General features: G+C 34.3%; 7 protein-coding genes across 7 annotated transcripts; 3 read left to right on the forward strand and 4 right to left on the reverse strand.

Moving 5' to 3' along the window:
- Positions 1–167: 167 nt before the first annotated feature.
- Positions 168–2,549, reverse strand: LOC133330762 (tryptophan--tRNA ligase, cytoplasmic-like; the record flags this gene model as incomplete). Its single annotated transcript, XM_061539171.1, has 5 exons — positions 2,435–2,549; positions 2,240–2,323; positions 1,945–2,173; positions 1,688–1,870; positions 168–768 (listed from the first exon to the last, which is right to left on the reverse strand). Coding segments are annotated over exons 1-5 (1,212 nt in total), but the record flags the coding sequence as incomplete, so codon positions are not given.
- Positions 2,550–7,134: 4,585 nt separating this feature from the next.
- Positions 7,135–8,603, reverse strand: LOC133330754 (tryptophan--tRNA ligase, cytoplasmic-like). The gene is made up of 4 exons (XM_061539165.1): positions 8,363–8,603; positions 8,112–8,294; positions 7,318–7,897; positions 7,135–7,245 (listed from the first exon to the last, which is right to left on the reverse strand). The coding sequence occupies exons 1-4, from the start codon at positions 8,599–8,601 to the stop codon at positions 7,135–7,137; spliced, it is 1,113 nt and encodes a 370-aa protein (XP_061395149.1). The 5' UTR covers positions 8,602–8,603.
- A 3,462-nt stretch (positions 8,604–12,065) lies between these two features.
- On the forward strand, positions 12,066–13,120 carry LOC133330755 (phosphatidate cytidylyltransferase, mitochondrial-like). The gene has a single exon (XM_061539166.1). The coding sequence runs from the start codon at positions 12,113–12,115 to the stop codon at positions 13,118–13,120; it is 1,008 nt and encodes a 335-aa protein (XP_061395150.1). The 5' UTR covers positions 12,066–12,112.
- A 926-nt stretch (positions 13,121–14,046) lies between these two features.
- Positions 14,047–15,242, forward strand: LOC133330760 (GPALPP motifs-containing protein 1-like). The gene is made up of 3 exons (XM_061539170.1): positions 14,047–14,726; positions 14,798–15,014; positions 15,078–15,242. The coding sequence occupies exons 1-3, from the start codon at positions 14,047–14,049 to the stop codon at positions 15,240–15,242; spliced, it is 1,062 nt and encodes a 353-aa protein (XP_061395154.1).
- Positions 15,243–15,297: 55 nt separating this feature from the next.
- LOC133330759 (cyclin-C) lies at positions 15,298–16,214 on the reverse strand. Its single transcript, XM_061539169.1, has 2 exons — positions 15,614–16,214; positions 15,298–15,544 (listed from the first exon to the last, which is right to left on the reverse strand). Exons 1-2 carry the CDS (start codon positions 16,199–16,201, stop codon positions 15,329–15,331), a joined length of 804 nt encoding a protein of 267 aa, XP_061395153.1. The 5' UTR covers positions 16,202–16,214; the 3' UTR covers positions 15,298–15,328.
- A 4,317-nt stretch (positions 16,215–20,531) lies between these two features.
- On the forward strand, positions 20,532–22,456 carry LOC133330763 (mitochondrial-processing peptidase subunit beta-like). Its single transcript, XM_061539172.1, has 4 exons — positions 20,532–20,675; positions 20,975–21,187; positions 21,247–21,952; positions 22,012–22,456. The coding sequence occupies exons 1-4, from the start codon at positions 20,607–20,609 to the stop codon at positions 22,446–22,448; spliced, it is 1,425 nt and encodes a 474-aa protein (XP_061395156.1). The 5' UTR covers positions 20,532–20,606; the 3' UTR covers positions 22,449–22,456.
- A 3,365-nt stretch (positions 22,457–25,821) lies between these two features.
- Positions 25,822–27,936, reverse strand: LOC133330756 (uncharacterized). Its single transcript, XM_061539167.1, has 6 exons — positions 27,870–27,936; positions 26,687–27,656; positions 26,466–26,623; positions 26,259–26,408; positions 25,948–26,192; positions 25,822–25,875 (listed from the first exon to the last, which is right to left on the reverse strand). Exons 1-6 carry the CDS (start codon positions 27,934–27,936, stop codon positions 25,822–25,824), a joined length of 1,644 nt encoding a protein of 547 aa, XP_061395151.1.
- Between the last annotated feature and the right edge of the window lie 31 nt (positions 27,937–27,967).

Here is a 27,967-nt window from a genome sequence, read left to right on the forward strand (position 1 = left end):
AAAGCAATATGATCAATTACTACGCGAACGCCAAAAGCAGGCCCATATTATCCTAACCACTGCCTGTTCAACTGCCGCCAGACTACGGCCAATAGTGCTGCCACCATACCGGTTAATCAGTTACTTTCTGGCCGCCCGGCAATTGTGACAAATAGAGGACGTCGTACCGGACCGCCGCCCGGTGCCATACCACCAGCCCGAAAACCCTCTCTACCGGCTGTGCTGCAGGACAACAAGCCACTCAATCGGCAATTGCGCAGTTTAGCATCATCTTCCAAAAAGAATTTAAGTAGCTGATAGGCAACATCAATATCGGGAATGCCACCCAATTTACGATGTTCTTCGACGGTAACACGACCACCCGAAAACGCATATTTATTGATTTTATTCTTAATCTGTTTGGGTGTATCGGTTAAAAATACTGCCGAATTTTGTTCACTGGCCGACATTTTCGATTTAGCACCTTGCAAGGCGGGGAAGAATGTCGAATGGATGAGGGCACACTTAGGGTAACCCAAACGTGGTGCTACATCTCGGCACATACGGAAATATGGATCTTGATCGATGGCGCACGGTATAAGGCAGTGAACTTTTCTATTGCCAAAAATAAATGGAAATGTACTCGAAAGGGCTGGTGCAGCTTGTACAGCGGGGAAACCAATTTTACCAATTATATCCGAATCGCCAAATCCAAAAATACCCTTTACCTGATTGAAGGTAACACATTTTTGCATGCGAATTATGTTTTGATAAAATGCTGGACACTGACTGAAATGGAAATATTAAAAAATAATAAATAATAATAAAACAAAAATAATTTAAAATTTCTATACCCATCGCTATTTTTAATAAAATTAAAAAAAAAACTATATATTCTCAGTGTACGAGTTAGCCATATCCATCCGTCTATTATAACCAAGCCGTAATCCGATATGTGTCTCTCAAAGATAGGCTGTATTGTAAATCGGTCAAATTTTGCGTATTTAATGCACAATTTACATAAAATCGTAAGAAAATATATATGGGAGCTATATCTAAATCTGAACTGATTAAGTCATTCTAGACTTAATTTAGTAAGCTATGCCCAATTTCGGGCAAATTGAAAGATATATAGGTGCATTGGTACACCATTCACATTAAATCGGATGAAAACATATATGGGTGATATAACTAAATCTGAAGCGATTTTCACGAAACTTAGCACACATCATTCTCGGCTCAATTCAGTAAACCATGCCAAATTTCGTGAAAATCTAAAGAGATATATGGACTTTGCGGCACTATTTATATTAAATCGGATGAAAATATATATGGGAGCTATATCTAAATCTGAACCGATTTTCACGAAATTTAACAAACATCTTTGTAGACTTAATTCAGTAAACTATGTTAAATTTCGGACAAAAAAATATATGGATCGTTAAATGCTACCTGTACTTTGTTTACTATTTAACATGGGCAGACAAATGTACATGCATAAATCGACTTAGGAAGTGATTCTATGCATAACCATGAGTCTATCTGGTTTCCTCTCGCTGTTACAAATATATGCACAAATACACTGTACCTGAAGGGTATAATTATGGGTAAATTCTAATTTAAATTCTTCTATTTATATTTCTCCTAATCCAATATTCCTCCATATATAGATAAATTCATTTCCTGTTTTCTTTTGTGAAAAACTTACCCCATAAAAGTTAAATTGTTAAAAATAAACGTTTTCTCGACATCAAATCCCATGGCGATAATATCCTTGGCATTTTCATGAGCCAATTTAATAGCATCTTCAACTTTCAAATCTTTCCACAATGTTTTTTCATCATCGGACATTTGTATAACCAAAGGCACATCGAATGCTTCTTGCAGATATCTAAATATTAGGAAATACAATTAAAATTAAAAAGGCTACACCACTAACTATGCCATACAACAACAACCGCTTACTTTGTCATAATGAATGGTATCAAATGGCCCAAATGCAATGATTCAGAACTTGGTCCACGACCCGTATACAAATAGAATGGTTTGCCTTGTTCCTTTAATGTCAAAATTGTATTAAGTTCACGATGAGAAAAGAAAATTCCACGTCGGATTAAATGATGTGCTGGCTTGCCGGTTATCTTTTCAATGCGTGCTATCAATTCGTCATCGATTCTGGATGAACCAAAGCGCTCTAAAAGAAAATAAATCAATTGTAGATATTCCATGGATAATTTATTAAAAAAAAACATTTACTTACTAATCAATTTGTCATAATCAATACCAGTATCGCTGGTACTGGTAACATTCCATGGATCCACAACATCATTTTGATCATCACCTACTATAAAGGACAATAAATAAATTTGTAAAAATGGTCGCACTTGTTTAAGTTTTATTTCAACAACATCTATGTGATTGCACCAGCTAAATTCTCTTATAAGAATTCCTTTACCTGTTACCTCTACACCAGTCACCACCTGCTCATCGGCCTCCTTTGCACTGTTAAGTGTCAAAGCCTCAACACCCCCATTATAGGTCCTTAGTAAAGCCCCATATTGTTGGTACATATGCTCTTTATTAAATAAGTCGTAGGTATTTTTATGTGTTCGTTTAAGAAAAAATTATCCACTTAAATTAGATCTGCTGATTTTGAGTCAGCAGTTTAATGACCACATGCAAAATAACATTAAATTTCGGGGAAAACATATTTTTTGTATGTTCCTGTACTGCAAGAATCTACTAAATCTTGTTTTTGCAGAACAGATATTTCGATTATAGACTCAGTAATATCGTTTGAGAGAATAACCAAATTCATATATATTAAGGTGGCCATACGTTCTCTTTTTTAGAGGACAAACATCTATATATATATATATATATACATATTGTGGCTTCCCAGCTAACAATTTTTGCGAAGAATTCTGATATCAAAATTTTGCCGCATTCTCGTAACATTTTTTTGATTATTTTCCGAATATTCTTCACATATTTTATGGAAAATTTAATTGTGTTTATTTTATGTAAAAAAAAATAAAATAAAAACACTTTTCTGTAGAGAGTCGACTCTATATTTTCGATATTGTCTACTGTTTCTCCGATTTCTTTCCGAGTACTCTGTACACATTCTATAAGGACATTTTTGGAAAAAAAATGTTTGTATTTTGATTTTTTGGGATATGCTTAGTTGTTGGCAAGCAGCCAAAGGAACAATTTGAAAATATGATTTCGAAAATAACAAAAAATTAAAAAACATAATTTATTATAAAAATAATAAATTGAAATTTAAGATCAAGTCAAACAATAATGAAATGGAAGACAGCCTTCTACAACCTGAAACGCAGCAAACATTGCAATATGGAATCTATGTCAGGCCATAAAGAAATGTTTTAAATTTTCCGCAAGGAATTAAACAATGGAGATAATAAAAAGAAGCCCCCATCTCTAATGTCCAAATATAGCCTTCTAATTATTCAAGGAAAAGAAATAATAGAAACTTGTACTGAAATACATTTTAAATTATTGCAAATAAATGCTTATGTCTTTATTCTAAAAATAAAATGTATTATTTTTTTCGAATAAAACATCCAATAATTTTCTGAATTTCGGATCAAAAATCCGATAAATTTTCGAATAAAAACAACTGATAATATTCCGCTGCGCACATAACCGACGTGGCTGGAAATCCTTTTGAAGCTCGGCTTATGGAAAAAATGTTCTGTCACAAGTCAGCTAAGTAAGTAAGATAATATTCCGAAGTTTCTTTATCGAATTCGAGAGAGTACGAAACTTTTGTAGCAAGGTGTATTTAATAAGGTGTATTCATCAGATACAACAACAAATATTTTACAAAAACATCATTGTTGTTATAGAAATTGCTGACAATCAGTTTTTGACAAAAATAAACAAAAACAATTATTAATTTATTTTTGTCAAGAAATATTCTTTGGGGAATAATTAATGAATTTGTGTATTATTGGCGGTTTTAGGTCAGTGAAAAATAAAGTTTAAGACCTAGTCGCGATTAATTTTAAGTTTCCCACATGCAGCCCATGGCTCCTTTTGATGGTGTTTATATTGTGAACTACCATCTTTTTTTCTATGGAGTAGTGTCTTTCAATTTTGTTGCCTTCTTAAAGAAAATTGAGAGACATAAATCCCCGGCCAAAGACTAAATCATGGAAATTGTGTTGACCGTATAAAATCTTTCCACAGGCGTATTTAACCTTCGCCGAGAATTGTAACATAATCTCCTCCATTTTATGAGTATCAGGAATTTATGGACAGATTTCCACACATAACGTAAAATATGTGGACCATTCGACGAACGGGGTTATAACTGATTTAAGCCTAGGTTTCCTTTCCGCCCGCCTCATGAATGTAGATTTCTTGAATTTTTATTATTAAAAAAGACTAACAGCCTGTTTTTGTAAAATTCCAAACAAACGAATTCGAGTGACTTACGACCAAATCTTTATTTATGTTTGTAAAGGTTTTCTGATTCAAAACAAAAATAAATGACATATTTTTCAAAACCTAGGAGTTTGGTCGTAAGTCACTCGAATTCGTTCGTTTGGAATTTTACAAAAACAGGCTGTAAAACCATATGATTGTCACTTACACCTTATTAAATACACCTTGTTTTGTAGAGTATCGTTCGGAATTCGGTAACAACTCGGAACAAATTGTTAGTTGGGTATACAAAATTTGTGACTGTGTATGTTATGTTTTGAAAAAATATAAAAAAAATATTCTATCGCTTGATTTTCAAGAAACCAGAAACAAAGACTTATGGTATGTTCCCGTACAGCAAGAATCTACTAGATTTTATTATTTTCTTCGATAACATAAAGGAAAATTCGTTATCGTAGTAAAAAGTAGTTGATTCTTGCAGTACGGGAACAGACCATTAAATGTATAAAGATAGGACAATCGATACGTCAACAATTTCCAATAGATGGCTTTTGCTCTGTTGTTACGATATCATAACAACAGAGCGAACAATATTAAACGTTGTAATCGCTATATAGCAAGCTTATACAATAAAAACATCCTGATTTACCCTGGATATTTTTTTATAAACTATTTTGTCAAAATGCATTTTGTCGAGTCTTTACGGTTTCTATTTCTTTGCCAGAAGTGCCTTTTGCTTGCTCAATGTGGATGGCAGTCAATCAAATTAGTAATTGATACTACTGTTAAATCTCCTCTTAGCTATTACTTTGGTAAAACCATCAAAATTTACAGTGAGATGGAACGAAGAACATTGGTACAAAACTTCAAAAATCTATTTTGCCGGTATTCTCCAAGTGTAGATTTAAAACAATGATTTCTATGGGCTTAAAAGAATTAAAGATGTTTGGTCATTGTAGAATCAGGTCTCTCTTTTCGAAATGGAATGTAATTCTGGCCTATGTAAGGATGAAGAGCAGATCTCGGCGGTCATTGCCAAAACTCGTAATATCAATATATAGGTCCACTTATTAATATAGATATGTCCCAAATATTTTGATGTTTTTTGCCAACCTATTTGCAGTTAATTGGTATATTGAGTTGTAATTGGGTGAGACATCTGCCTACCAAAACTTATCAATATTGGTCCACTTATTAATATAGATCCCATATATATATATATATATATATATATACAGAACTGTTAGAGGTCCTCCTCATGGTGGAGGGTAAAACAAGTTCTTGTTTTAGGTACAGCTTGATGACATTCTACAATAGTTATTTTACCGTCGATAAAGGAACTTTTTTAATTTTGTACTCAGTAACCCGAAAAACTAGGTCAAAAAATTTATTTAATTTTTTTTAATTTTATTGTTTTTATACCCTCCACCATAGTATGGAGGGTATATTAATTTTGTCATTCCGTTTGTAACACATCGAAATATTCATTTCCGACCCTATAAAGTATATATATTCTTGATCAGGGTAAAATTCTAAGACGATCTAGCCATGTCCGTCCGTCTGTCCGTCCGTCCGTCTGTTGTAATCACGCTATCTTCTGAAGGAATTGAGATAGGGTGCTGAAATTTTGCACAAAGTTGTCTTTTGTCTGCAGGCAGGTCAAGTTCGAAGATGGGATATATCGGTCCACGTTTAGGCATAGCTCCCATATAAGGGTACCCCCCAATTTTCGGTATTTTGAGGTTCCTGAGCGTGTTTTTCAACCGAATTCGCTGAAATTTGGTACTTTGAGCTCTTATTGGGAAGCAAATCTCCCTACTAAAAATTATAAATATAGGTCAATTTTTTCTGGTACCCCCCATATAACGGTACCCCCAATTTTCGGTATTTTAAGGTTCTTGAGCGCGGTTTTCAACCAAATTCGCTGAAATTTGGTACTTTGAGCTCTTGTTGGGAAGCAAATCTCCCTACTAAAAATTATAAATATAGGTCAATTTTTTCTGGTACCCCCCATATAACGGTACCCCAAATTTTCGGAATTTTAAGGTTCTTGAGCGCGGTTTTCAACCGAATTCGCTGAAATTTGGCACATTGGGTTCTTAATAGGTTCCAAATCTCTCCACCAAAAATTATGAATATAGGTCAATTTTTTCGGATAGCCCCCATATAAGAATACCCCCAATTTTCGGTATTTGGGGGTTCTTGAGCGCATTTTTCAACCGAATTTGCTGCAATTTGGTAATTTGTAGTCGTATATGGTAACAAATCTCTCTACCAAAAATGTTTAATATTCGGTATATAACCCCCGATATAACCCCCTTTTTTATATTAAAATAGTTATCTGATTTGTTCCGCGTTTTGAGTTTGGTTGTAAGACACTTTTGTAATCATTTCACCTGCGGAGGATAGAGAGATAAACAATTAGAACGTAAGGTTCGATAATGAACTATAGCCGCATTTAGATCTAGCCCCTATGTGGAGGTTTCAGAAGAAGTGGACCGATATTCTCCATCTTTTGAATTATCAATTAAAATTTTCTGAAATTTGTATTATGGTTTACATTATGGTATACATAATCCGTTTTTAGACATGTCGGTATAGGTCCACTTTTTGGTATGCTCCCTTTATTTTCATTTCTAGTACCTGTCAGTATATCCATGGTGGAGGGTATCCAAAGTTCGGCCCGGCCGAACTTAACGCTTTTTCACTTGTTTTAATTGTATTACAAATTAATTAAATATTTTAGGAACTGCCTTCGAATTTCAGTGGACGTATTTTCATATAGGCTTGCAAAACATCATCAGTTATTTCTTTACGTACAGCTTGATGCCACTCCACAATTGGTGTTACAGTCTATAAAAATAGTTTAATATTATAAAAATAATAATAAATAATTAGTCTATTTGTATGAAATATTAAACTCACGTCAATGGCTATTTTCTTAATTTCCCCTGTCAGCAATTGTCCCTTCTTGTAGGCATCGTGAATTGTCTTCAATTTATCATCATCTTCGAGAAAGAAATTTAGCAATTGATATGCCACATCAATATCGGGTACACCGCCATATTTACGATGTTCCTCCACTGTACTGCGGCCACCAGAAAATGCATATTTATTTATTTTGTTTTTAATCGTTTCTGGTTTGTCCGTAAGAAATATAGCCGAATTTTCATCACTTGCAGACATTTTTGATTTTGCACCTTGTAGAGCCGGGAAAAATGTCGAATGTATTAAAGCACATTTGGGGAAACCCAATCGTGGTGCTACATCACGACACATACGAAAATATGGGTCTTGATCGATGGCACACGGAACAAGACAATGGACTTTTTGATTACCAAATATGAATGGAAATGTACTGGAAAGTGCCGGTGCGGCTTGGACAACGGGAAATGCTATTTTTCCGACTAAATCGCTTTCCACAAATCCGAAAATACCTTTAACCTGATTGAATGTCACACATTTTTGCATACGTATAACATTTTGATAGAATGCAGGACATTGACTAAAAAGTGAATACAATAAAAAGTGAAATATATTACAGATTCATTAAATTATATTACATGTTCTAAATAGAGCCAATTCAAACTTATTATACATTTATATACAACATGGAACTTATGTACAATACAAATGAGTTATAGAAAATATGATGCACATTCTGTGCAATTTACAATTTAATATCTGTATATGTGTAATATATTCCAACTTCAACTTACCCCATAAACGTTAAATCATTAAATATAAATGTCTTCTCCGGATTAAAACCCATTGCTATTATATCTTTGGCATTTTCATGGGCCAGTGATATAGCATCTTCAACTTTTAAATCTTTCCATATTGTCTTCTCATCATCGGACATTTGTATAACTAATGGGACATCAAAGGCTTCTTGGAGGTACCTTATTTTTGTCGAAATAAACAAATAAAATTAATTATTTTTCTACTCAACAATTACTCAATGAAGTACTTTGTCATAATAAAGGGTATCAAGTGACCCAAATGCAATGATTCGGAGCTGGGACCACGTCCAGTATATAAATAAAATGGTTTGCCTTGTTCTTTCAGTGTCAAAATCGTATCCAATTCACGATGAGAAAAGAATATGCCACGACGAATGAAATGATGAGCTGGTTTCCTCGTTATCCTTTCAATGCGTGCTATTAACTGGTCATCAATTCTGGTTGAACCAAAGCGTTCTAAAAACATAATATATATTTTTGTATATAATACATATATTTGGCATTTTATAGACATCCTCACCGATTAATTTTTCATAATCAATGCCAGCATCACTGTTACTGGCCACAGTCCATGGATTTACAATATCATCCTCCTCTGTATTCATCTTTTCAATGTCACTCTTTTGATTAGTCATATTTAATTCGGATTACTAGCTTTCCAATCGACTGACTAACTTCCTTAACGTTTCTCGTCCAACTGCATAGAGACTATTGGCTATAAAATATTTTTCTTTTTATATATATTTGAATAAATAAATCGGGCAATCTCCGAAACCAAATGTGACCGACACACATACATACATGTGGTGGCATATTCATACTTTTAGATAAAACAATGAATATAAATAAAATTGAGGGTATTTCCCTTTCTATTACAAAATGCAATATATAAAGCAGTAAGGAAAGGACTAAAGGCGGGCGGGCTGTCTAAATCTAGATTGATATATTGTCTTGCCTATAGGACTGGCGTAGCGCCTTTAGTACACAATGTACATGGAATCGGATGAAATTACATCACGTCATTCTGCATATGTTTGGTTTATGTGTGTATATGTATATCAAAATCTGGACATTCTGAAATTTATGAAAAATTGAATGTCAATAATTGGTATGAAATCGATCAAAATATGTATGGGAGTTATATATAAGTGAACGTATTTGAGCAACCGTGGCATCCACCATTTGGTATGCTGCAGCACAGTGCGCTATATGTATATGTGAACCGATTTCAACAACAAAATATCGAGCAAATAGAATAGGATCTATGGTGCACCACTTACATAAAATGGGAATGATGTATATATGTGAGCTATATTTAAATCTGAAACAAAAAGCATTCAAGACTAAATTCCATACCCGTTGCTAAATTTCATAAATATAGAACAAACATAGCCTCCTCACTCCACCGTTTACATAAAATCCGACAAAAATGCGTATCGGAGCGATTTCTAAATCTGAACCTATTTCAACAAAACTTCGCGGTTATCAACCTGTAACAAATTTCAATACGCTATGCAAGATTTTGTCCCAATCGGACGAAACTGTATATAGGAGCTATATCTAGATCTAAACCGATTTCAACAAAACTTCGCATACATAAATCTGCACCTAATTCAGTACGCTGTGCTAAATGTTGTCTCATCGCTTAACCTGTAATTTGAATTTAGGGGTTGACCATAACTATATGCTAGGTCTCTACATTAAAATCCATTATGTTTTCGGCAGTGGCTGTACTGTCAATTTCAGATTTTGCTCGTTGGAAGGGTGACATTTTGCAGTAAAAAATTATTTTGCTGTTATTTTGTTTGGTGCAATCGGTTGTGAGTTACAGGGTGTAAAAATTGTAAAAATGCAAGTGAACAAAGAGAAAATTCGGTACATTTCCCAATTTTTCTTTGACAAAGACGAAAATGTTCAGGAATTTTTGATGTTAAAGATGCACCTCGCACACGTAGGCCGGTCCTCGAAAATGTCGAAAAAATCGAAGAAATGATCGAAGTTGACCGGCATGGTAGCAGTCGTAACATCGACCAGGAGCTAAAAAACGACCATTAATTGTTTTAAACTAATTGAACTAAAGAAAACATATGAACGAATGGATATCGTTCCGATCGTTCATTTCACAGAATGTCGTTCTTTGAACTAGTTCGTTTCAGAACGACACAACTAGAGTTGGGCAATCTAGTTCACGTAGCGGATCGATCATTCTCGTTTCTTTTTTAAAAAGGAACTAGTTCCTTAATGTAGTTCCTTTGAACTATGTAATTACTTCATAATTAAGAGTCGAACCACGAATGAGAGAGGGAACAACGCTCGTCTGTACATGGCATTAGACTTTTCAATACAAAAAGTCGATTAATCAAAAGTCGATTTACTTATCCCTAATCATAATTTGCCTAAACCTCATTCGTAAACAACACGGTTTCCACTTAGTCTCTATCCCACCTCATTCGTAAACTTTCGGTTATTCCATTTTGAGTTCATCTTTATCGGCCATTTTGTCTTCTCCTCCCATTCGTTAGCAGGTGGAACGTTTTTCAATTTTTTCAGTCGTCGTTTTTATTTTAGCTCCGTTCCAAAACCTAAAAGAATCTACTAATTTTACAAGTTTTGCAACTTTTTACTCGAAAACCGTTCCTGAACCCATAAAACTGGTAAAGCATTGAATCAATTTTAAATAGAGATATTTGGTACTCAATATGAACCCACTGTACCAAATTTCAGCGAATTCGGTTGAAAATCGCGCTTAAGAACCTCAAAATACCGAAAATTTGGGGTGCCCTTATATGGGGGCTACCAGAAAAAGTGGGCCGATATTTATAATTTTTAGTAGAGATATTTGGTACGCAATATGAACCCAATGTACAAAATTGCAGCGAATTCGGTTGAAAAGCGCGCTCAAGAACCCCAAAATACCGAAATTGGGGGGTACCCTTATATGGGGCATATCCGAAAAAATTGACCTATATTTAAATTTTTTTGTGGAGAGATTTGGTACCTGCTAAGAACTCAAAATACTAAATTACAGCCAATTCGGTGAAAAATACGATAAAAACCCAAAAAATACTGAAAATTAGGAGGTACCGTTATATGGGGGCTACAAGAAAAAGTGGACCTATATTTATAATTTTTTGTGGATACATTTACTACAAATTCGCTTGAAAAACGCGCTCAAGAACCCCAAAATACCGAAAATTGGGGGGTACCCTTATATGGGAGCTATGCCTAAACGTGGACCGATATATCCCATCTTCGAACTTGACCTGCCTGCAGACAAAAGACAACCCTATGCAAAATTTCAGCACCTTATCTCAATTCCTTCAGAAGATAGCGTGATTACAACAGACGGACGGACATGGCTAGATCGTCTTAGAATTTTACCCTGATCAAGAATATATATACTTTATAGGGTCGGAAATGAATATTTCGATGAGTTACAAACGGAATGACAAAATTAATATACCCTCCATACTATGGTGGAGGGTATAAAAAGTACTGGAACAGACCATTTGTTGGCGAAGGTTTGCGTACGACGTCGCTTGAGTCTTGGCAGAACGACGATTAACAAGCGAATTTTATGAAGGCTGGAGTCTTGAAGGCTTCCCACTGTTCTTTTGAATCTCTCTCTCTCTCTTTTATTATTTTTTTTTTTCGTTTTTCCATATATAGTTCCTTTGCTCCATATAGTTCCTTTGCTCTTTATAGTTCCTTTGCTCCATACAGTTCCTTTGCTTCAAATAGTTCAAAAAAGGAACTGGATCAGAGAAAGGAATTATATTAATTAAAGAACTGGAACTAGTTCCGTTCGTTCCTTTCTCGGAATAGTTCCAATGAACTAGTTCGTTCCTCCAAAAGGGAAGAAATTAAAGAAAGTGGGCCAGTTCTGAATGAAAATATATTTCATATTAAACTACCCAGTACACAAGTAAATATTCCACACATTACTTCTCATATACTGTAGATAGGTATAGCAAAACATGACTCTTTATAAAGATATTTTGGCCCGATTTCCCCGTGGTGGTATCTCGTATGTTTTTGCATATGGATCTGGTGTTAAACAACAAATTGGATATGCCGATATAAATCAGCAAAAGAACAATATTATTGATTTGGTATTTTGTGTCCGTGATCCATTGGGATGGCATGCAGAGAACATAAGCCGACACGAGAGCCACTATTCGGCAATGCGACATTTGGGACCAAAGTTTATTATGAAATATCAAGAGAATTTTGGAGCCGGTGTTTATTTTAATACATTGGTGCCATTGCCCGATTTGGGTGTGCAAATTAAATACGGTGTCATTTCAAAGGAACAAATGCTACAAGATTTACTGGAATGGAGGCATCTGTATATGGCAGGACGTCTACACAAACCGGTCCAGGATATTGTGGCGCCAGACGATGACGAACAAATGAAACAAGCCTTGGCCACAAATTTACGAAATGCATTTCACATAGCTTTGATAATGTTACCGGAGAAGTTTACTTCATATCAGCTGTTCCATGCCATAGCCAATCTAAGTTATAAAGGAGATTTCCGTATGATATTCGGAGAGAACAAAAACAAAGTGGCAAATATTGTGAAGGCCCAAGAAAATGACTTTTTCGAGTTGTACAAGCCGGCCATGAAAGATTTGGCTCAATATGTGGCCGTCGATTTTGCCGCGAAGGAAAAGGGTTCGGAAAATGTTGTAACCCAATTTGAACAGGACAAATCAATAAAAGCAACGGAATATCACCTGCGTCAAGCCCCAGCTGAACTACGAAGGCGACTAATACGCAATGCCGTTTTCAAGGGTAGCTACATTGATATAGTTGAACCATTGGCAGCCTTAAAGAATCTGCATGAAATTGTCGCAATGTCGGTAAATGATATAGTCTGGCGTAGCAGTATAACACAAACCCTGAAAAATATACCAAGTGCTGGTATAACAAAATCATTAGTATATGCTGGTCGCAAAGCAATGAAAACATTTGCTAAATAAAATGGAAACACCAATGTGTACAATATTGTTGCTGTTATTGGCCGAATTATAAATATACAATCGGTCCGGTTTATCTGTAGTAGAAGAAGTTTGAGGCGAATAATAAAAAAAGTTAAAGCAGAGCTTATTTTCAACAAAATTTGTTTTAAAACAAATGCTTCCTTAAATTGTTAGTGATTTTGTTGTTGTTTGTTGTTATAAAATATAAGGTAGTGTAGTAGAATTAAAAATAAAAAGTGTAGCTTTCCTATTTTTTTTTATTTGGTATGAAATTTTACATATCGCAAAAAGTATACAATTGTAAAAAATATATCGTTATCATTTAAAAATTCCCATTCGTTATATCTTACATTTGATTTGTACATACCTAAAAATATATTTAATGCATTGCCATTGTAGTATATTAACAGTTGATCATGAATAATTTACACTATTTCTATAAGTACTCGCCAAAAAACTGTCAATTGTATCCTTTTCATTGTGTATACAACATGTTAATAAACGTTTTTGGAACATTTTTTTTTAATATTTTTAACACAATAATGGGAAATTTTGTTAAGGTTTATTTGCCAGAGTTCTTGAAAACATGCTTGGTTTAATTCCGCGATCCAGTTTAACTGCGTCTAGCTACGTCATGCAATATTAAACATTTATAATTTATTTGCTTTACTCCTAAATCCGCGTTATATATATTTTTTTAATATATGGGGATCTCTGTACTAAATCTATATTGTAATATTCGTTTCCTATTCTTAAGTGCATAAAATTGTATTTATATTGTAGTTTGTAATCATTTGTTAAATCTAATAAATAAAACAAATTTTCGCCAATAAAAATAAAATGTTTTTCTCTCTCTATATTTTTATTTTTAGTTTACATCATCTTACTCAATCGCATTCAAACCATAACAAAAAATCATCTCTAAAATGTCTAGTGATAGTGATTCTAGTACCACATCATCCTCATCATCATCGGAATATGAAAGAAAACGCAAACTGAGTAAAAAACATAAAAAGAAATCCAAAAAACACAAGAAGGAGAAAAAGTCCCGCAAAGAAAAGAAATCTTCAAAATCTACCAGAGAAAAGGATTTGATCCAGATTCAACCCATTGCACCTCCCAGAGATGTTGATACAAGTAGCAAAACAAATGAAATTGATTCTTTTGGTCCCGCCTTACCACCTCATTTAGTGAATAAATCCACCGTCAACGTCAATGAAAAACCCGGTGTTATAGGTCCAGTATTGCCGAAAAATATATGCCTAGAGAGCGAGAAGTCAATTGAAAATTATGCTACACAAGATGAGCAAAAATCAAATGCCAGTGAAGAAGAACAAGAAGAAAGCTTACATGGAACCTACGGACCCGTACCGGTTAATAATGGTCAGGAAATTTCCGCTGCACAATTGGAATTAGAAAAAAGAGCATTAGAACTGAAAATGGCAGCTCTTGATGGTCTTCTACCCGGCTCTACCACGGATCAGACTGTACGCGAGGAATGGATGTTAGAATTACCGGATGTGGGTATGAAGGGAGGTTTAGCAGCCCTCAACAATTTAAAACGAGGTTTCTATCAAGGAAAGGAGAGACCCGATTTTAGTGATAGGTAAATATAATATATAAATAAATATTGGTATAACAGATTTTAATAATATATTTACAATGAAATCTCATTAGATCATCATGGACAAAAACACCACAGTCTGAAGAATCCGAACGCACAAAGCCAACCACATCAAAGGAATCACTGAAAGCCCGTGCCCAGGCTATGTACGATAAACAAAGAGATGAAGAACAGGAAAGTATGGCCAAGAAATACAAAAAGAAACACAAACGGGAGGAGTCTTTGGTGGATATACATCAAAAGAAATTGCGTAAAGAAGAAAAGAGAAAGGTAAGCGGGCGTATTTCAAGACCGTTAAAACGAATTCTATACACTTCTCTTTACAAATTCTAGGCTAAGGAATTAAAAGAAAGCGGCTCAAAACCCGAAAGAAGACCATTCAGTCGTGACATTGATTTGAAGCTGAATAAAATCGATAAAAATCAAACAAAACAAATTGTCGACAAGGCCAGACTATTGGATACGAAATTTTCAACTGGCCATACAAAGTACCTTTAGTTACAAAACACAAGAATTTACGATTTTTTTGTCTTATATTTATAGCTTATACAATAATAAATAAAGTTTACAGTAATGTGTAATTTTTAACGCTGAGGTGCTGGTTTTGGTTTCGGTATTTTCGCCAACAACATTTGTATTTCATCTTTCTCCTTCCAGTCCTTCCATAATTCAAATAGATTGACTATAGCGCGCACAATTTCTTGTACCTTATCCAGATCAACATTTAATTCGGCAAACCAGCTTTTCTGGGAATCTTTTTGTAGTATGACGCATGCAATTTGTAGGCACGCAATAGCGATCTGCAAGAAAAAAGTGAAGAATTAAAGATTAAAAAAAATAATATTAGGAATCAATTGTTTCCAACATACCTGATACGGTGGATACAGTAAGCACACATCGGTTCGAAGCGAATCGTTTACAATACGCCAACTCAGCGTCAACAACTGATCATCGTGACCCATATCTTGTACCAATTGTAACAGTGGCCGATATGGCTGATACACAATTAGGCAACAGTCTAAATTCTCCAATAAATAAAATTCACATTCCAATATGTGATTGGTGCGATAGGGAAAGTCCTGAGTATAAGCATAACTAAATTTGCTTTTGATTACCGACTGGCATATTGAAATTAATCTAGAATTTGATATCACTCCAAATTCTTCCACCTTAGAAGCCAACAATATACACGTTGGAGCCAACAGCAATGGATCGATGTTCTTCAGGGAATTGCGTGCATAGAATCGTTTGAAATATACCGTCGCGGTGGCAATAACCTGTTGACGAAGTTTCAATTGTTCGCCCAGAACCTGAATAACATTTGCAAAGAAAATGAAAACTTTTTGATATTCCTCTTCGGTGAGAATTTGCAAATCGTATTGACGTTCACGTATTAAGTCCTGACGATCTAGGATCCATTGTTGTGAATGTGAACTATGCCAGAAATTACCAGCCATTTAATATAAAAAAATAAATTCTTAATACGACACAACTTTCTTGATTTTTCGTTGAAAAATGAGCAGGTGAAAACAAAATTTTTTTGTTGATGCTAAAATCTAAAAAATTCTTATCGATTAACGTATAAATGACTAATCGATAACATTTGTAGTTTTCGTGTTCTTTTTTTATCGATATTCTTCAGAATAGTGTTGCCGCTTCAAATATAATTGTCGACCGTGAACTGACACAAGGCATATTAAGTCGGACAGTAAGCGAATTCATGAGAAAACTCAAGTTTACCGTCAATTTTTTGCCGAGGCGAAAACTAATTGTTTCGCTTTTAAATATAAAACAAAACACAATTAAATTTCCGTTCCAGAACCTAAAAGAATCTACAAATTTTACAAGTTTTACAACTTTTTACTCGAAAACCGTTCCTGAACCCACGAAACTGATAAAACATTTAAGAGAGCATCAAACAAAATGGCGTTCTCTTTGTAAACTTTTTACTCAAGAAATTTGGCCGAGTAAAAATGGTAAACTGGAATGCCTACTTCTAATTGGCTGTTATGTTGATTTTGAAGTATTGTCATCTAATTTTGGCATATGTACTAGATTTGCGTTCCCAAAATTTTTCGAATTATTTTGTACTCTGAGAGCGACTTTGAAATGTTTCCCTTTTACTAGCTTTACTATTAAAACTGATAATTTTAGGATAATTTACTTTTTTAAACTCTTGAAATAGTCCAAGTGTGTTTCACAAAGACCATATAAATGTTGATAAAATATTAATATTTCGTTTTGACGTCTAGCATAATTTTGTATGTATGTATAGGTTTCAAAACATGATTTGACAGCAAACTTTATACTCACCTGTGCTTAGTCTGCTTTTCCACAGGCAGATTTTTATTTGGCAATTTTTTTGTTTTCTCTTTTGAAATTTTCGCTTGCTTTTCCATTACCAAATTTTTCTTTGCCAAATTTGCGAATCAAAATACAAAAGAAAGAAAATAAAAGTCAAAAGTGTTTGCATTTTAAAGATTTTTTTATAATATTTAATTTATTTTTTATATATTTTATTATATAAATTGCAAAAATTAAAAATTAAATTTCACTTGCACAAATTAAAGCAACAGGTTTGTAAACAAAGGCCGGCTGTGTGTCAGTAAAGCAAATAGGTTCAAAAGGAAATGTCAACAAAATTGTTTTCAACGAACAGAGCAAAGCAGAATTTGCGTGTACGGCAAATTCTGAACAGGCAAATTTTTGTTTTTCTTCCTCGGACCCCTCTCGCCTACAAACTCAGTATTTGCCAAATAAAAATTTGCCTGTGGAAAAGCAGACTTACTGTCCGACTTTATACATGCCTTGAACTGACTTATATCCAAGGCATATAAATAAGGTCATCCAAGGAGACCAGCCAAAATCCATTTCATTATAAAAATGTAAACAAAGTCCAATTTTTTGACATTAGACTTGAAAAAAACAGCTGACTTTCGCTAGCTGGGTGCGAAGCGCATATGTTTTACTTTTTTCTAGTTTGCTGTGAAATATTTGGTCTGTTGTCGTACTACATCTTTCGACCAGCCTTATTCTGGTCATTCTCTAGAAAGAGAGATCTCGCTTGTGAAAAAATTTTCGCTTTCACATTCTTGGCTTATTCTGAGAGAATAGGGAGAAACAAAAAATGCGATATGCGGATTCGAATTTTCGAAAATGGTGGTAAAAAAATGTTCGTATTGCCATATTGTAATTTCAGCTGTAATGTGTTTTGCCCCATTTAAACTTAATTTTGTAATATTTTTTTATTTATTTTAATTTTTATTATTTCTTTGTTTTTAAGGGGGTATAACCCATAGTATAATTATTACAAGGTAGGGCACATGGTATGTTCCCTAATGCAGGAATCTACTATTTTTTACTACGATAACAATTTTGGCAAAAACCACATCGAACGATCTTAATTTAATCTTATCTGCGATTGAATTAAATTAATTTGCATTTTATTATTTCACTTCATAATTGTGTAATATTTCGTCCTTCAAATCATGCAAAATCGTAATTGTTAATATTTTTCTGGAAAGACAGGTCCTCACACATGGTACAATTATAAAAGGTAACAGCAAATTCCAGCTGATTTGATTCCAACGTAATACTAGTGTCAATATGAATTTGACAAATTATGTTTTTAAAAATCACCCAACAGGAAAATTGGGAACGCATACAATTTTAAATTGTTCTCTATTAAATGTGCTCCTGTATTCAATTTACTCAATCTGCCTGCTGGGAAAGTTTGAGGAAGCAAATCTTTCTTCAAGGAATAACTCACTATTCCCAGCATTTTCATATGTGTTACACATATATATGGCAATGGCTCAATGATAGGAAAGATGTGGAAGCGATAGAAATATAAATTTGATAGATTTTCATTCATGTTTTTAAATTTTTATTTTGAGAATTCGAAAATATTTCATTTTCAAAATAAAAATAATTTGATGATAATTTGTTTGTTTGTTTACATTTTTCTGTCAAATGAGTTGACACTAGTAGAACTTACAACAAAAAATTTCCTTGTGGTTGTTGTATCGTTTTTCGTACAACAACACTTGCTGTTACCTTCTATTATTATACCATGGTCCTCACACAAAGTTTCTTTATTTTGCCTCCAAATTGCATCAAACTCGACTGAAATATTCCTTATTGCCTTTATACATTATACTGTGCATGCTCAACCAAATATTGAGCATGTATCAATATCCAATTTTGTTGTGGAGTAGGGATCAACGGATAATGTCAAGCTCAAGGCATAATAATAAGGTAATTGTATCAAGGCAGCTGATAGTATCATTATTGGTCTGTTTCCGTAATACAAGAATCTACTATTTTTTACTATGATAACACTTTTTTCCTTTATGATATCGAAGAAAATAGTAAAATCTAGTAGATTATTGCAGTACGGGAACACACAATATATGTCACAACCTAGGTTTATTCATATGGTTAAGAGGGAGACGAATTCATATTCTTCATTGACTGCCAAATTTATTAATTATTACTACTTCAAATGTCAATTCCATAGCGTATACGTCAACTTAATCGTGTCAAAATTCAGTGGATTATATTGACGTATATGCTATTGACATTTGAGATCGAGTGGATATCGTAAATCTAAGTCATGATAGCTCAAATGTAAATGTAATCATGATTAATTTTAAATTATTCGTCAAAGAAGTACATAAACGCGTAGTTTATTTGCTAGTTTTAATGAATTATAAAATATTCAATTACAAAGTTCTGTTCATATACACGTAGTGTAGAGGTCCGTTTTAATTAAAAAAAAAAAAAACATTCGTGATATTTTAATCAAAAACCATGGTATAGTAATAAAAGGTAACAGCAAGGTAGATATACAAGGTAGCCGCATCGGCGAATTTCTACAACAAACATCGGTTGTTGTATTTTGATATGTCAAAAATATTTTGCCAAAACAAACAGATTGGCAAGATTTTTTTACACAAATTCTTGTAGAAACTGTTAATAAAAGTATTGCCAAAAAAGCTATTAGAAATTCGGAGATTTTCATTTATAATTTTGTTTTTTAATTTTTTGGTTCAACATTACAACAACATTTTTGACATTTATTTGTCCAACAGCTGGCCCGATGCGGCTACCTTATTAAATATACCTTGGGTAACAGCAAGTGTTGTTGTACAAAAAACGATACAACAACCACATGGAAATTTGTTGTTGTAAGTTCTACTAGTGTCAACTCATTTGACAGAAAAATGTAAACAAACAAACAAATTATTTTTATTTTGAAAATGAAATATTTTCGAATCCTCAAAATAAAAATTTAAAAACATGAATGAAAATCTATCAAATTTATATTTCTATCGCTTCCACATCTTTCCTTTAATTGAGCCATTGCCATATATATGTGTAACACGTATGAAAATGCTGGGAATAGCGAGTTATTCCTTCAAGAAAGATTTGCTTCCTCAAACTTTCCCAGCAGGCAGATTGAGTAAATTGAATATGGGAGCACATTAATAAAGAACAATTTCAAATTGTATGCGTTACCAATTTTCCTGTTGGGTGATTTTTAAAAACATAATTTGTCAAATTCATATCGACACTATTACGTTGGAATCAAATCAGCTGGGATTTGCTGTTACCTTTTATAATTGTACCATGATTAAAAACCATAACAGATGAAGAAAATACAACAATTAATGTCAATAGAACATTGTGAACACGGTAATATCGAAATCCACTGAACATACCCAATTGTAAAATTTGACAGCACCAACTGTCATTAGTTGCAACTAACTTCGCATGAGAAAAATATCGTCCAGTTGGGACGAGAGTATTTTGTAATTATTTAAGTGAGCAAGGAAATTTAAATAAAAAAATCCCTTCACCATGGCTATGCGTGTGCTTGGCGTTTCGCAAAATATGCGACAATTATCTAAAGGAATAAATTTGTTGAAGGTAAAATGTGACGAATAGAATTTTTCACCAGTAACATTTCGGAAGAATTCGGCACTGTGTTGTTACAAAAGCAGCAACCAGCCGTTGGACATTACGTAATGGAAAAAATGTAAAAAACCGAAAGGAAAAATTCTCAAGTAAATAAGTTGAGATAAAAAAGTGAATTGGTGTTTTGCCACAAATAAATAAATTGAATGGGTTATGGAAAATTTGCTAAAATGATGTTCTATCGAAAGGAGTGAACGCCTTTGAGGTTAGGTGTATGTATGAGTGTGATGTTAATAATGTTTTTATTGCAGCGCTACAAAGCTTCCGATGCCGCTAGCTTGAAGAAGACTCTCGTCAACATCCCAGCCACTCAAGTGACCACTTTGGATAATTGCTTGCGTGTTGCCAGTGAAGATTCTGGTGCCGCCACTGCCACCGTGGGTCTATGGATCGATGCTGGTTCTCGTTCTGAGACCCCACAAAATAATGGTGTTGCTCACTTCTTGGAACACATGGCATTCAAGGTTTGTTCAATTTTAAATGACATAACGGCCGGTGTTGTTATTCGATCTATCTCTTTTAGGGTACTGCCAAGCGTTCCCAAACCGATTTGGAATTGGAAGTTGAAAACATGGGTGCTCATTTGAATGCCTACACCTCTCGGGAACAAACTGTTTTCTACGCCAAGTGTTTGTCTAAGGATGTACCCAAGGCTGTTGAAATCTTGGCCGACATCATCCAAAACTCCAAATTGGGAGAATCCGAAATTGAGCGTGAACGTTCCGTAATTTTGCGTGAAATGCAAGAAGTTGAAAGCAACTTGCAAGAAGTAGTATTCGATCATTTGCATGCCACTGCCTACCAAGGTACCCCATTGGGCCAAACCATCTTGGGCCCCACCAAGAACATCAAGTCCATTGGCAAAGCCGATTTGCAAGACTACATTAGCACCCACTACAAGGCTTCTCGCATTGTCTTGGCCGGTGCCGGTGGTGTCAAGCACAACGACTTGGTTAAATTGGCTGATCAACATTTGGGCAAGTTGGCCAACACCTATGATGGCAAACCACCAGAGGTTACTCCCTGCCGTTTCACTGGCTCTGAAGTCCGTGTACGTGACGATTCCTTGCCTTTGGCTCACATTGCCATTGCTGTTGAAGGTTGCGGCTGGACCGATCAAGATAACATTCCCTTGATGGTTGCCAACACCCTTATCGGAGCCTGGGATCGTTCTCAAGGTGGTGGCGTCAACAATGCCTCCAACTTGGCTCGTGCCAGCGCTGAGGACAGTAAGTCACCGTGAAATGTTCAAATCACAGATTACTTTAATTTGTTTGTTCCTTTACAGATTTGTGCCACAGCTTCCAATCCTTCAACACCTGCTACAAAGATACCGGTTTGTGGGGCATTTACTTCGTCTGCGATCCATTGGAATGCGAAAACATGCTTTTCAACGTACAAAAGGAATGGATGCGTCTCTGCACCATGGTCACCGAAGCTGAAGTTGAACGTGCCAAGAACTTGTTGAAGACCAACATGTTGTTGCAATTGGACGGCACAACCCCCATCTGTGAAGATATCGGTCGCCAAATGCTCTGCTACAACCGTCGCATCCCATTGCACGAATTGGAACAACGCATCGATGCCGTCGATGTCCAAAATGTACGCGATGTTGCCATGAAATACATTTTCGACAGATGTCCAGCTGTTGCCGCTGTCGGTCCCGTTGAAAATCTTCCCGACTACAACAGAATTCGTTCCTCTATGTACTGGATGAGAGTCTAAATTTTAAGATAATTGGCGAACTAAATGTTTGCAAATTTAGTTTCGAAACGAAGAAACACGAATGATAATGAGCTATGTACTAGAGAAAATTAATTTAATAATAATTACAACAATAATAATAACACATGGAAGAAATCAATCTTAAAATTTAAACAATATACCACAAAAGACCCGATTTTATTATTTAAACATCAAATATTCACAAAGAGAGATCCCAAAGAAACGTGATGATTTTCTTGAGAAAATAAAAAAAATCTTAAGATCTAAAAAATACATACAAAAGTATTAATCGAGTAGTCCGTTTATTTTTTTTTTTTATTTTGAGACATGGAGGTTTACCAGCCTTATTCTGGGCATCAATTCACCGTGAATTTTTTTCGCTTTTCCTTTTAAAGGTAAATCAGCGAATATAAAGGGAGCCGACTACAAAAATATAAGTATTAAATATATTTATGGAAAATGTCTTCACAATATTTTTCCATTACGGCGATTTCAAATATTATTAATGGTTGTATGCATATTTTAAACTCAAAAACAACAAATACAATGCCATTGGAAATCCTATTAATAACGATGCATGCTCAACCAAATATTGCTACGGAATGTATGAAGGCAATAAGGAATATTAAGGTCGAGTTTGATGCAATTTGGAGGCGAAATAAAGATATTTTATGGAAAAAACATATAGTCAAATTTACCAGATGGGCAACTCAAATAAAAATTATGAAATGCCACTTGGCCACTTTAAGAATTTGAAGAGATAAAATATCGAAATTAAATGAAAAGACACACAAAATTATGTAGTGAAATAATAAACTGCTAATTAATTTTATTCAATCGCAGATTTCTTCCCATTAATCATTGTGTCTTTAACATCGTTCATTGCGATTTTTGCCATCATAAAAAAATATTCTTTTATTTGAAATCTCTTGCTGTTGTTGCACCAAATTGCATCAAAACATTAAACAGCTGTTTCACATGTAATATTAGGTTCGTTCGTTTACTCCATAATTTGTACAAAATGTTGTTCATTTACCCAAAAGCTCAGTAAAAGAGAGTGAATTGAGAGAGCAGATTTGACAGTTGTGTTACTGAGTATTTGCAAATTCTTACAAACAACAAATTTGTTAGTCTGCTTTTCCACAGGCAAATTTTTTTCTTTAAAAAAAGAGCGTAACTTCCGTTCGCATGCTTCCTTGAAAAAGAAAAAACGGGGGGTTTCCTTTCCGAGTGCTATTGGTCAAATTAAATACTTGAGCTTTAAGCTTATGACGATACCTATCCAGTCAGGCATGGGAACGTTCGAAAAAAGTGATGATATCACATGGCTATCTGAAGGCCTATAAATAAGGTCGTCTAGAGAGACCAGCTAGATATCAGCTGTCTCTTAACTTTGCTGTTATAATCCATTATTGTGAATTGACTTCCATTATGAAAAAGTAAATAAAAGCCAATTTTTTTACATTACACTTGAGAAAAAACAGCTGATTTTCGCTAGCAAGGTGACCTTATTAACCCTACGGTCAATAACCAAAAAATTATACGTAGATCAATAACCGTGACACATTTGTAGCCATCCAAAGATTGCTCTGTAATTCATTAAAAAATTGGACTATCGTGAGGTTTTTTGTTTTATAATAGTCTATGCGGATCTAATCTAGATGTAGGAACTCAAATATACATTAAAATATTGGGTATGTTCCCGTACTGCAAGAATCTACTATTTTTTACTCCGATAACACTTATTCTTTATGATATCGAAATAAATGATAATCTATCTAAAACAATCATATGGTCTGTTCCCGTACTGCAAGATTCTACTATTTTTTACTACGATAACGAATTTTCCTTTATGATATCGAAGAAAATAGTAAAATCGAGTAGATTCTTGCAGTACGGGAACAGACCAATAGTAAATTCGTTATAGTTTTGGAATGAGTTAAGCCTTTTTAGTTATTTATTGGGATCTTATTTAGGTGTTCCCCAACCCTCCTAGACAACATGGGGCCATCAGGGTTTCCTGTGGTATAGAGGGACTAAAACAATTATTGCCAATTATCCACGTTGTATATATTTAGTTTAGAGATTGTGATTGGCACATTTTTAACATTATTTAATACTTTAAAACTTTATTTTATGATAGATTATATATGTACGCCAATTTAGAATAGTAATAAATCAGACTAATTCGATTATAGAAAAAGTTTCAGGCCCAATAAGAAGAATAATTGGAAAATTAAGGACAATAATCATTGTTTTTGACCCTGCATACCAAGGGAAAACCATGTTAGTTTCTGACTTCCACGAGTATCCCCTGCAAATTCTTGTGACCCTAGACTCCCATGTTGTCTAGGGTTATCGAAATTAGATCCCAATAAAAAATAACTTAAAAAACGTAACCCATCGAAAGTTTTAACGAATTTACTATGATTGTTTTAGATAGATTATCATTTAAACATGGATTTAAATATATATTCTTTTAATATATATATATAATTTTTAGTTCCTACATCTAGATCAGATCCATATAGTCTAATTTAAAATGAAAAACCGGACGATAGTCCAATATTTTAATGCATTACAACACTTTTTCCGGATGGGTACAAATGTACCACGGTTATTGATCTACTTAACTTTAAAAAATTGTACAAATTATATATATGGAAAATATTTATAATTTTTTCTTCGATTGTGTATGAAAACACCTCTAGAATGATTCCTCAAAAGTTGATCCAAATATCTCCATTATTAAACATTTTGTAGCATTTTTATTCAAAAAAGCCCGTTTCTAACCGTTTCTGACTAGGATAAAAAAAAAACAATTTAAAGGTCGAACTTTCCATGAAAAACCCTAACTCAACCAGGCCCAAATGTAATAAAATGTATCCATCAAATTGTAATATCATAAGATTAAAAAAACTTAAAAAGACGAAAAAATGTGCTTTATAGTTCCTCACCAAAATGCGTTTTTCCAAATTGTGCGACAATGTGGCTGTATCTGTTTTGGTTCAAAAGATATGGGCCTTAGAACCATTCGAAACTTCAAATCAAAGTACATAGTATGTAGATTATTTATGATGTATCTTTTTGTTGAACTAACATTTTTAAAATTAAAAAAAGAAAAACCTTTTTAGTATTCATAATTAGAAATTGTCTTTTGTTTTATTGTAATACCATTGTACATAATTTCGTTTATATGGACGGAATGTTATATATTTTTGTGAACTCTACAATTCTCTTCCCTAGAAATGGACGGATTAACAACAAATAGTTGACTATAGCATAATATTATAGATATTTTGTAAAAAAAAATTGTAAACTTATTCAAATAAGACACTTCATTTCTTTTAGCTAGAGAGATTCAGTGTAGTGTTTAATTACTTAAAAAGTGATGATTGGACTTATAACTAACACAATTCTTGGTTCGCTGTTCAATATCTTATGGCTTTCCATATTAAAATAGAAATCTAGCTAGTTTGAAAATTACATAACCACATACAAATGTTAACATTGTTTGCATATTTAGTGTTGCAATTATGCGGCCAGCACCAGCTTTATAAAAATCCCAATCGAAAATTACATTAGATGCATCCGATTGACGCCATGGATTTTCACCATCATCAAAGTACATGGGGCAATCGTCACGTTCGCGTTCATATTCTATGGCATCGATGGCAACGGCAGCACCTTCTGAGTGATTCCATGATGTAACATCTTGATTTAATTTACAAAAAGCTCCCACAGCTGAAATATATTAAGGTAATTATAATATTAGTGATAAATAATTTCAATGTGGTATGCTTATAATACCTTGTGACATAAGTACTCTATTTAGATCGGCTCTTTGATATACCCAACAACGGTATTTGGACAAAGGATCCAAGTCATCATAGGTTATGAGATAGGATTTTAAGTTTTCTTTCCAGAATCCAATACATTTCATGCGATAATCGGGATCACCTAAAAGACAAATTTTGCGTTAATAGAATTAACTTTTTAGGGACCTTTAATACTTACTGTAAATATCCACAGGTCTACCCAAATGATCTACGGAAAGACAATAGTTTTCGTCTACAGCCATTTCTTTTTGATCTGTATCACAAACCGACAAATCGGAAATATTTTGCTTGCAACGAATGTCAGGACGTGGACTTAGTGTTACACCACCCAAAATTCTAAAATAAATAAAACATGCGGTAGAACAAGATACATACAGTTTTGATACTCAATCGTCTTACCTTGTCTTGAATGGATGTTCACCACGTTGTGTAAAATTAAATTTACCCGCAACAGGACATCTGACTGCCACCGGATTCTTGGCCAATAGTAAATCATATTTCCATGCTTCGGCATTTTTAAATTGCACCCAGGAGCATACGGTACTGAAGTCGTCTTTTATAACAGCCAAGCCCTTGCGATAGCGTATAATATTATGGTGCCTGGGCATAAAATCAAAACAGACATAATCCTTTTGGCAACCATCAACAGTTAGACGAGCCATCATAATACGATTGCCACGACGTTCACGACACACATATATGGTACGCCTATAACGTGCCCTGTCCGGATAATAGGTTTCATTGATGTGTGTATCATCGATGATAACTTCAGCATCAATATTGGCAGTATTAACCCATTCTCCGCTGAAATTCTGTGGTAGTGTACAACCAGGTTCTACATATTCCGCCTTGACGGGTGTCAGTTTCAAACGTTCCGGCGACTGTTCGGGCGTTTTCAATGTATTACATTCGGCAGTGATGGATACACCAATGTACAAATCGTCATCACGATTTTTAAGGAAACATCTGTACTTTTCATCTTTACGTGACTCCTTAGTATTGGCCACGGCGAAGTAGTGATTTTTACCCACAAACCAATCACCCAGACAACTGTATTCAACTGTACCGCTGAATGTGCCATCCATACCCTCACACTGCTGATAGGTAATATTGAATTTTTGATTTTGTATCAAAAATTGTGTACCCGCTGTTTGACACGATTGTATACGTGCATCGGGTTTATTACAGACGCCGGTGAAACGGAAACGGTTCTGATATGTAAAGTGCCACACACCTTCTAGGGAACTACGACAATTGATGGGTACAAAATTCTCATTGAATAGGGTGATTAGTTGTTGATCATCCTTTATGCCACGACAAACATGTTCAACAGTTGGTTCAACGCCATCGGGAACCGAAACACAGGGTCCTGTAATATTATAAAAGAAAACAGATTAACAAATTAAAAAATCGATAAAGGAGTCATTAACCTCTTTTAGCATAAATAAAATACTTTAAAGTTCATTTTTATAAAATTCGTATATCAAATATATTACCTTCAAATTTCTCAAAAATATTTAATGTCCTGACAAATGTCCGAACACAGTGGTAACAATTGATTGATTGCTCTTTAAAAACAAACGAATATTCGTCGGCGTGATGTTTTTCCATTGCAACACAATAGCCTCTACGGGACATTTGCGTAGCATCTATCACTGTCTGTGTCGGACGTCCACTCTC

Source organism: Musca vetustissima, unplaced genomic scaffold, assembly GCF_032173495.1.
Source record: "Musca vetustissima isolate MV318-11 ecotype Yass unplaced genomic scaffold, APGP_CSIRO_Mvet_v1 utg212603, whole genome shotgun sequence".
Taxonomy (NCBI): domain Eukaryota; kingdom Metazoa; phylum Arthropoda; class Insecta; order Diptera; family Muscidae; genus Musca; species Musca vetustissima.